Raw genomic sequence first — 11091 nt, forward strand, 5'->3', positions numbered from 1 at the left:
AAGTGGATGGCACTTGAGAGTAATAATCTTGCAGGGTTACAGGATAGTGAGAGAGAACTGGATTGCTCTCCAGAGATCTTCACAGGCTGAATGACTATGTGAGATGAGCAATAAGTTGATGACTGACAGGGCTAACTCCATTTGAGATACTAAGAATTGGACCACGTGTTGGAGAGCTACACTTTGGTCGTTGTTCATTCCTGCTGAGATCATAGAAACGCGACAGTGCAGGAGGAGGCTAGTCGGCCGATCGAGTCTGCACCAATCATAATTCCACCCAGGCCCTATTCCCTTAACGCCACACATTTACCCTGCTGATCCCCCTGACACTAAGGGGCAATGTAGCATGACCAATTCACCTAACCCATAAATCTTTGGACTGTAGTGGGAGGAAATCAGAGCACCAGGAGGAAACCCATGCAGACACGGGGAGAACATGCAAACTCCACACAGATAGTGAGCTGAGGCCGGAATTGAACCCAGGTCCTTTTCACTCTGAGGCAGCAGTGCTAACCTCTGTGCCACCGTGCACTTTCGACATGCATGGATGTCAAATCAGGTCCGGGCAAGGTCCCCATCAAATCAAATACTCAGTGTCACCTTCTGCCTAAGCCCACATGTGGAGAATGGTTATTTGGTCACGGTGCCATGGCACAGTTGATAGATGTGAACTTCACCAAGAGTTACAACAGTCCAGGAACAAAACTAAAACCTTGCAAACAATATTGTTTTCAGTGCTTTTCGATCCCAAAAATAAAACATATTTGTCTTATTTATCAACCAGCTGCTTATTTTGCTGCAAAACTGGACAAAAGTCCTGTGGTTTAAGCTTTTAGATCAAGAATTATTTTCTCTTTTTGTATGTATTCCCAACTACAGTAATCAATAATGAGCCAATTAAGTTCCTCTATAAAGAAATGGCCCACTGACTAGTATTCAGCCCACTTAGCAGTTGAGGGCTGCAACTCACCTCAAAGATAGGCTGAGGTACAAGGTATTTGGGTAGCACAGTGGCCATCACTGCTGCCTCACAGCGCCAGGGACCCAGGTTCAATTTCAGCCTCGGTCACTGTCTGTGTGGAGTTTGCATATTCTCCCTGTGTCTGTGTGGGTTTCCTCCGGGTGCTCCGGTTTCCCCCCTCAGTCCAAAGATGTGTGGGTTAGGTGCATTGGCCATGTGTCCCTAGTGTCAGGGGATTTAGCTGAGTAAATTAGTGGGGTTATGGGAATAGGGTGGGTTTTGGCCAGTATAGACTCGATGGGCTGAATGGCCTCCTCTGCATTGTAGGGATTCTATGAAATGTCCTTATTAATTACCACTCCGTATTCTCTCTGCAGCTTCCGGTCTATATTTAAGGACTTACATCAGACTGTACTATCAGTAAACGAGCAGAATGATTTGAAATGGTGGCGCAATACACATGGTCCAGGGATGCCAACCAACTGGCCACATTTTGAGGTGAGTGCATCATCCATCTGTCATAGAATCCAAGCTGCGATACAACCAGAAAGAATGCTTTCTATGGTGCATCTTAAAAGTTGATGAAAGTTGTGCCATCTTGGTGGCACAGTTCAGGTACACTGAGGGAGAACTTAGCATGTCTTTTGGACTGTGAGGGGAAACCAGAACGCCTGGAGGAAACCCATGTCGACATGGGGAGAATGTGCAGATTCTGCATACAGATAGTGACCTAAGCTGGGATTCGAACCCAGGTTCCTGGCGCTGTGAGGCAGCAGTGCTAACCATTGTGCCACCCACACTGATTTCAAGGAAGAGCAAGGGATTTATCCCTGGTGTCCTAAACAATATTTATCCCTCAATCAACATGTTTGTTTGCTCATTGTCACATAGGAGTTTGTGGGAGCTTGCTGTACACAAATTGGCTTCTGTGTCTCCTACGTAATAGAAGTGACGGCACTTTCATTTGGTCAATATGGAATGCTAAAACCCCTACAGCGCAGAATGCGGCCATTTGGCCCATTTGAGTCTCACTGACCACAATCCCACCAATATCCTATCCCCATAACCCCTTGATTTACCCTAGCCAGTACCCCTGACACTCAAGGGCAATTTAGCATGCCCAATCCACTGAACCCACATATTTTTGGAGCATTGGAGGAAACCGGAGCAAACCCATGCAGACACGGGGCGATCTGTAGATGCCACACAGTGACTCAAGGCTGGGAATGAACCCCAATCCCTGGTGCTGTGAGGAGCAGTGCTAACCACTGTACCACCGTGCCACCCCCAAACATATCCAAGATTCAGATGTTTCAAATCAACATACTGGTTATGTCATGTGTGGTATTTCACCTGTTGTAGTAGGACCATAGTAGGCACCATGTCCTTTGCTTTAGATGAGCTTGGCTCTCTCACTTCCAGGACAGATGGTTGAGAAGTCCAAGTCCCACTCCAGCCAACAGTCCAACTGACCTTTCATTGCATTAGTAAGACATGCCACATTGCCAACTGTGTCATCTGTCAGATGCAGCATGAAACGAAGAACTCATTTCCACGTTCAGGCAGACCATGTGGCCAAGCAAGTGGCAATCTCCCACTTTTCTGGCCACTTTTCATCCCATTCATGACTGCAAACATCTACCAGCATTGCCCACAAAACAGTGCTTAAGTAACTGGATAGTGGAGGAGTCTTTGCAATTTGTTGAGAAGCTGAAAGACACTAAGTAATGAGGATAAAGGACAAAACCTTTTAGGACTGAGGTGAGGAGAAATCTCTTCATCCAGAGGGTGGTGAATGTGAGGAATTCACTACCACAGAAAGTAGCTGAGGCCAAAACATTGTGTGATTTCAAGAAGAAATTAGATATACTCTAAAGGGATCAAGGGATACGTTGGGGGGAGGAGAAATCAGGATATTTAATTTGATGATCAGCCGTGATCATAATGAATTGGGTGGCACGGTAGCACAGTGGTTAGCCCTGCTGCCTCACAGCACCAGGGACCCAGGTTCAGTTCCCAGCTTGGGTCACTGTCTGTGTGGAGTCTGCACGTTCTCCCATGTCTGCGTGCATTTCCTCCCCGTGCTCCGGTTTCCTCCCACAGTCTAAAAGATGTGCTGGTTAGGTGCATTGAGCCGAACAGGTGCCAGAGTGTGGCAACTAGGGAATTTCATTGCAGTGTTAGTGTAAGCCTTATTTGTGACACTAATAAATAAACTTTTTAAAAGAATTGCAGAGCAGCCTCGAAGGACTGAATAGCCTACTGCAGCTTCTAGTTTCTATGTTTATGAATCACTTGGTGAGCGTTACATAATGTAAAATGAAGCTTCAGTCACAAGGGACAGGCTCAAAGGGCTAGATGGCCTACTCCTACTCCTATTTCTTATGTTCTTATGACAGAGTGGATAAAGTTCCCATTGATGGAAGGGTTGAAATTCAGAGGACGCATATAGAAAGTGGTTGGCAAAGGTCCCAATAGCAACATAAGAATATGGAGAGATGATGGTAGAATGGGAATGTCACTGGATGATCTGGGCTCATGCTCTGCGAGTGTGGGTTCAAATCCCACCACTACAGCTGGTGGAATCTGACTTCAATTAATGGTTAGCACTGCTGCCTCACAGCGCCAGAGACCTGGATTCAATTCCAGTGTTGGGTCACTGTCTGCATGGAGTTTGCATATTCTCCCCATGTCTGTGTGCGTTTCCTCCGGGTGTTCTGGTTTCCTCCCAGTCTCAAGATGTGCAGACTAGGTTGACTGGCCATGATAAATTAACCATAGTGTCAGGGGGTTAGCAGGATAAATATGTGCGGTTATGGGGGTATTGCCTGAGTAGGATTGTGGTCGGTGCAGACTCGATGGACTAAATGGCCTCCTTCTGCAGTGTAGAGATTCTATGAAGAATTCTGGAATACAAAGCTAGTCTCAGTGATGGTGACCAAAACACTATAAATTGATGGAAAAATCCAATGTCCTTTAGGGAAGGAAATCTGCAGTCCTTGCCTGGTCTGGCCTATATGTGTCTCCAGACTCAGTAATGTAGTTGACTATTAACTGTACTCAATTCAAGGGTGATAAGGGATGAGGAAGAAACACTGGTCTTGCCAGGGATACTTGCATTGAAAGAATAAAGGAAAAAAAAAGGGAACTTGCTTTTTTATGCAGCAAATGGATGATGTGCAATGCACAACCTGGGAGAGTAGCAGAGACAGATTCAATTGTGGCTTTCAAAGGGGCACTAGATAAGCACTTGAAGGATTAAAATCTAGTGATTTATTATTGTCACATGTATTATCACACAGTGACAGTATTTTTTTTATGTGCCACTTGGGCAATTCTTGCGCCATGCAAGTGTTCAGCTGATTACCTGCCTGCCGTTAGGTAAGAGCCTCAGGGCAACTGCAATTAAATTGAATTTGAAGGACTGGCCTTCATTCAGAACCCTTTGTAGTTTTTTGCGGTCTTGGACAGAGTAGGAGGCATACCAAGCTGTGATACAAGCAGAAAGAATGCTCTCTATGGTGCATCTGTAGAAGTTGGTGATAGTTTTGTAGTGGACATGCCAAATTTGCATAGCCTCCTGAGAAAGTACAGGCACTGGTGGCTTTCTTAACTATGTCAGCATGAAGGGACCAGGAGGCATTGTTGATGATCTGGACACCTAGATACTTGAAGCTCTCGACCATTTCTACTTTGGTCCCATTGATGTAAACAGGGATATGTTCTTCACTACACTTCCTGAAGTTGATGACTGTTTCCTTCATTTTGTTGTTTGAGAGATTATTGTCATCTCACCAGATGCACTCTCGCTTTTCTGTACTGTTAGTGGGATAAGACTAGCTGACATATTCTTGCAGAGGGAGGTGGGCATAATGGCACCCTTCCATAGTGTAACAATTCCATAACTCATCATTCAAGTTATAATACTTAAAGAGGCTTTTACTTTGAATTCAGTATCTCAATTCCAGATCTGGGAAAATATGCTAATTATTGTGATTAACAGCTGATTTTAATTCAAAGACTAGGCTTATACTTGTTTATTTACCAACATCTGACACTGACTTTTCACCCCACAGGAATGGAGCCCAGAAAGAGAAAAGATTACAGACAAGAAGGGGAAAGGGAAGAAGGAAGGGGACAAAGTGGTTCTTCAAAGTTTAAGGTGAAGTTTTAGAATTGTAACGTGTTAGAGATGTCACTTCCTGATGCTAAAGGGAGACCCTTCCAATGATTGTTTTCACTCAGATTACAAACATGGTGCACTCCACCACCTCTCCCCAGTCCGACAATCTTCTCTCTTTCCCAAGACCCTGACTCTTGACAGATCATCCCAAAATAAACTGGGTGCTCCTCCAATACCTCAACACTTACGACCATTATTTATACGTGAGCATCAGTGCGTGTGAGCAGGCTTTTCCACACTATAGGCTAGCCAGCCAAGTCTGACCAGTCCTCAGTTCTGGGTGAGGCTGTCATGGCTAAACTCATCTCAGGATATAGCAACCCATGTAAAGCACCCTGGCCCTCTGCTGTTTAAGGATAGGCACTTTGCATTCACTGAAGGCTCAGAAAAAGAGCCACACTGTGTGCTTGATAATGCCAGCATAATCCCCCCTCACATCGCCCTCTCCAAAAAAGGTTTCAAGATGCAAGGTCTTGTGGTGCAATGAGTTGATCCTGTGGGATCTTACTCTGTGCAAACTGGTGCTATGTTTCCAACATGACAACAGGGACCTGTTGGCTGTAAATCACTTTGGGACACCCCATGCTTCATAGAAACCCTACTTTGTAGGAGGCCATTTGGCCCATCGAGTCTGCACTGACCACAATCCCAAACAGAACCTATCCCCATAATCCCACACATTTACCCTGCTAATCCCTCCAACCTGCACATCCTGGGACACCAAGAGGCAACTTAGCATGGCCAATCAACCTAACCCATACATCACTGGATGGTTGAGAAAGATGTCAATTAAATACACCTCTGTAAGCACTGCGGCTGAAATCAGCTAGCTTGACTCAGACGAGGAGAAAAATATCTAAATCCTTCCTGGCCTCCACGAATGAGTCTTTACCTCTGAGTATTTGGAAAACTGGCTGAACAAATTAGTAGCAAAGTGGACAAATACAAAAACAGCAGCACAACTTCAAGTCTGGATTTGTTCTGGAGGAAAAGAACAGTGAAAAGTAAAGTTTATTTATTAGTCACAAGTTGGCTTACATTAACATTGCAATGAAGTTACTGTGAAAATCCCCTAGTCGCCACACCTGGGCGCCTGTTCAGGTGCACTGAGGGAGAACTTAGTGTTGTCAGTCCAAATAACCAGCACATCTTTGGGACTGGGAGGAAACCCACACAGACATGGGGAGAAGGTGCAGACTCCACACAGATGGTGACCTGGGTTCAAAAATTCCATCTAGTGACCCCTGACTGGATTTCAAATGAAGAAGCATTCAGCTCAGCTGTGACATCTGCCCATGATTAAACAGACACTCACCGACATCATTGCAGCGAGGTACTGGAGGGACTGAAAGCACACACCACCTCCAGTACTGTATTCACATTTGATCTCCTCACTCAAGTAGGGTTATACATGCATTGGAAGGTTCACAAGGCTGATTCCCACAATAAGCGGTTAGATTGGACCTAGTGCTCATTGCAATTTAGAAGATGGGGGGTGATCTTATCAAAACAAATAAGATTCTGAGGAGGCTTGAAAGGATAGATGCTGAGTGGATGCTGCTCTTTTTATAGGCAGTCTAGAACTTGGAGACATTTTTAAACTAAGGAGTCAGAGATAAGGAGGAATTTCTTCTGAGGGTTGTTACTCTTGAATTCTCCTCCCCAGAGAGCAGTAGAGGCTGAGGGACTGAATACATTCAAGGCTAAGATCATGAAGTCATAGGCTACATGAGCAGGTCAGATAGGCTAAGGCACAGATAAGCCACCACCTTATTGAATGGCAGAACAGGCCAGAGAGGCCCAAGGGCCTACTCCTATTTCTCATGATCACATGTCCTGCCAAAAAAAGAGGAGGAACCTGAAACAGAAGAGAGAGGTTTAAACAAACCAAAATAAAAGCACTACTTAAAGTCAATTTTGGACGATTAGAAACTGAATTTTTGTTTTATTGATTCTGGGGCATGGCCATCCCTAGTTGCCCTTTGAGGAGGTGGTGGTGAGCTGCCTTCTTAAATCGCTGCAGTCCACATGCTGTGGGTTGACTCAATGCCATTAGGGAGAGAATTCCAGGATATTGACCATTCCTTCACTGTCACTGGGTCACTTATATTTCCAGGTCAGGATGGTGAATGAGGGGAACTTGCAGGTGATGGTGTCACCATATATCTATTGTCTTTGTCCTTCTAGACAGTAGATGTCTTGGGTTTGGAGTTCTATTACATTCTATCTAAACAGTGACACAGGACAGAGAGCTGGGAACAGGAGACAAGTGTTTAACCAGTTGAGCTTCCTTTGTCTTCACTGGTTCACAGCTGAACATTGTTTACAAGCAACTCCACTCTTGTGTTTTCTGGTTTCACAGTTTAAGTAAAGGGTATTCCCTTGGTGAGGATGGCACAAACGTCCCTGGCGTCAGAATCCGAGCACTGTATGACTACACCAGCCAGGAATCAGACGAGCTCACTTTTAAAGCAGGTAAGCATTGCATCGTAAACTTTAAATCAATGGCACCATATAAATGTATATTGTTGTAGATAGGTTCTTACAAACACTGCTGAAAGTCTTCTGCATTAATATTTTGAGTGTGGGCCGACAGTTCAAAGCTGACCCAACATGAAACTGCTACATGTGCCTTAGGAAGGCATGGAGAGCTGATTAATGTCAGTGTTGCAGTAAGGGGCACACTCTAGTTGGGATTGAAGCACGTTTCTCAGGAAAAGTGCCCCCAACTGTGCAGCCCAATGGCACAGCAGCCCCAAGGATCTGGGTTAGAATCCCGGGGAGTGCATTCTATTCCCAAGCAATGATAATTCTCACTTTTATAAGCACCCAAAAACAAAATAGCTTAATACAAAGGAGACAGGTTATGGGTATCTCAACTCCAGCCTTCAATGCATGTCTGGTGAACCCCTTCAATTAATTCGAAATGAGGTGGCACTGTGGTTAGCACTGCTGCCTCACAACACCAGGGACCCGGGTTCGATTCCCGACTTGGGTCACTGTCTATGTGGAGTCTGCACATTCTCCTCGTGTCTGCATGGGTTTCCTCCCATAGTCCAAAAGATGTGCAGGCTTGATGGACTGCCCCTGCTAAACTGCCCCTTAGCGTCAGGGGGACTAGCCAAAGTACAAAACTAGTTTATTTGAGTCACAAGTAGGCTTGCATTAACACTGCAATGAAGTTATTGTGAAAATCCGAGTTGCCACACTCTGGCACACTAAGGGAGGATTTAGCACAGCCAATTCACCTAACCAGCATATCTTTTGGGCTGTGTGGGAAGCCAGAGCACCTGGAGGAAATCCACACAGACGTGGGGAGAACGCGCAGCCTCCAGCCAGACAGTGACCCCAAACCAGGAATTGAACCCAGGTCCCTGGCATTGTCAGGCAGCAGTACTAACCACTGTGCCACCATAAATGCATGGGGTTCTGGAGATAGAGTTTGGGTGAGATTGTGCCCTTTGCAGACTTAATGGTCACACGGCCTCCTTCTGTACTGTAGGGATTCTATGATTCTACAACATAGTCTCGCTGGGCAGGAAACTGGGAGAGGAGAAGGGCTGCAGGGATAAAGAAATACTTTCAATTCAACGTTAACTCTTGGAGTTTAATGGTGCTTGGGAAGATGGAATGAGCCGAAGAGTCAAAAACAGTACCAGGTCTCAGCTCTTTCCAAAGATACTTAGGTATATTTACGAACCAATACTAACACCAAATGGTTGAGGTCAGTCTGGATCGATCCCATTTAGACTATGAGATAGATCTCTGAATTTTTATAAAGTTTGTTTATTAGTCACAAGTAGGCTTACATTCACAACATAGTGAAGTTACTGTGAAAATCCCCTGGTCGCCACACTCCGGCGCCTGTTTGGGTACAACTGAGGGAGAACTTAGCACAGTCAATGAAACCTAACCAGCATATCTTTGGACTGTGGGAGGAAACCGGAGCATCCAGAGGGGATCTTCACAGCCACAGGGAAAACATGCAAACTCCACACAAACAATGACCTAAGCCGGGAATTGAACTTGGTTCCCTGGCATTGTGAGGCAGCAGTGCTAACCACTGTGCCACTGTTACACTGCTTTCATTGGGTGCTTTTTGTGTTTGGTTTGCAGGTCAGGAGCTGACTAAAGTAGAGGATGAGGACGAGCAAGGATGGTGCAAAGGTTACCTTGATGGAGGCCGGATTGGACTGTACCCAGCAAACTATGTAGAAGTTATACAGTAGAAAGCAGAGTGAATGCTGCTTAATTTAAAAATGTGGATACTTTAAATGAAGGCATCATCACCAGGACCTATATCAAAGACCTCGTCTCTCCATCACCCACAGCTTTAAACAAAAACAATTTAAAATTTGTTTTCCATTACTATGACTAACTTTTTTAAAAAAAATTCAGCCTGCAAATGTTAACAGCATTTTTTTTTTAGCTGGGAGGGCAGTGCCTGATGCATTCAAGGGAGCTAGGTTAGCGTTCAAGTTCAGGACAGGAGAAATTTGTGAGTTCAAGACACACAGGATTGTTCACTGAGAGGCAACGAGAGTTGATGAGTTTGATTTTGCTGTGGAATTGGATAATTAGTAAAGATACAGGTCATTAATACAGGTTGCTGACTTAATGCAGTGGAGAATGGCAGTGCAAGGAATGAGACCTGAATGAACGGTTTCAATGGGAATGACAAACCTGGGTTAAACAATTGCACCCCGGCTGATGTCAATTTAATTCCATCAGCAGGTATCAAGCAATAACTCCCAGCCAACTTCCCAGCACAATAATCACCATTCACTGTTTAATTGAGAGACAGAAATAGTCAGGAGAATTTTTGTGATTGATTTGATACCAAATATAAAAGCTCCCTGATGTTGGAACTCCCTTACCTCTCAAAGACCAGTTACGTTTAAGGCGAATTTTAAGCTATTATTTTGATTACTGAATGCAAGGTTCAGAGAGAGAGCACAGTTTGTATATAAACAAATAGGTGAAAGCAGGAAAGAAATCTTGTTGTAGTGGGATGGTCAGAAGCACAAATAAATTGCTTGCAAACATTTGTAAACACTTTATATATAATAAACATAATACTGTAACACTCTAGTATACCCTGTTTTTTAATGTCCCCCAATACATTGCTATAACATTGATAAATCCATACTCTACACTGTAACACTTGCCAATATATCCTACACTACTCACTGTACAAGTCTTCTAATAGACCACATGACCCTTCACTGTAATGCACCAATATATCCCACCTGTGTGACTCTCTTGTATATCCCACATCTCTCAACCCTTCACTATAACGCACCAATATATCCCATACCCCTCACTGTAATACTTTGCTGTATATCCCACATCTCTCACAGCCCTTCACTCTAATGCACCAATATACCCCACACCCCTTGCTGTAGTACTTCCCTGTTTATCCCACATCTCACTGAATAAAGATCAGAAATCTTGCCCAATCTGCTACTCTCCAGCCCAAAGCCAATTTTGGGGCCCAACTGCAATCAAACAGCTCAACACATCATGCACGGCATCCAGAGCTTTCCTCTTCTGAATTATTAGGTCACTCATGACCTTAACACCAGGAGCACACACTCAGTTATTTATGGTTTACAGGTCATTTAAATAAAGCACAAACTGTCAACACCAGTCACTACAAAGAACAGTACTCTACATAGTATCTACAAGACTTACCATGGCACTTGAAGCCGCAGACTTTCACAGATGTAGAAGCAAGAAAGGTTATGTCCCCGAGATCGTTCAGAGGTCCTCTGGAGAGAGAAGAATTAACTTGGAAAATCGGGCAGCTGGGAATCAGTTTTAAGCACAGTTTGAAGCGCTTTGCAGGAGGTGACAGGTTGGACAAGCAAGGTCCAAATTATTGAATGTGTATCAACTGCTCCAACTGACTAACGCTTTATTACAAGTTGAGAAGCAAGGCACGAAG

At 44.5% G+C, this 11091-nt stretch overlaps 1 protein-coding gene across 2 annotated transcripts in view; it reads left to right on the forward strand.

The window, feature by feature from the left end:
- The window catches only part of LOC145361574 (protein kinase C and casein kinase substrate in neurons protein 3), a 71537-nt gene extending 61302 nt beyond the window's left edge, over positions 1–10235 (forward strand). For both annotated transcript variants that reach the window (XM_080217411.1, XM_080217412.1), the window contains exons 7-10: positions 1339–1459; positions 5038–5123; positions 7507–7619; positions 9261–10235. In XM_080217411.1, coding sequence (XP_080073537.1) covers positions 1339–1459; positions 5038–5123; positions 7507–7619; positions 9261–9373 — 433 coding nt within the window. In that variant the 3' untranslated portion in view covers positions 9374–10235. The remainder of the gene's footprint in view (positions 1–1338; positions 1460–5037; positions 5124–7506; positions 7620–9260) is intronic.
- Positions 10236–11091: the final 856 nt, after the last annotated feature.

The sequence above is a fragment of the Carcharhinus amblyrhynchos genome, chromosome 35 (genome assembly GCF_965287045.1).
Source record: "Carcharhinus amblyrhynchos chromosome 35, sCarAmb.v2.hapA, whole genome shotgun sequence".
NCBI classification, from domain to species: Eukaryota; Metazoa; Chordata; class Chondrichthyes; order Carcharhiniformes; family Carcharhinidae; genus Carcharhinus; species Carcharhinus amblyrhynchos.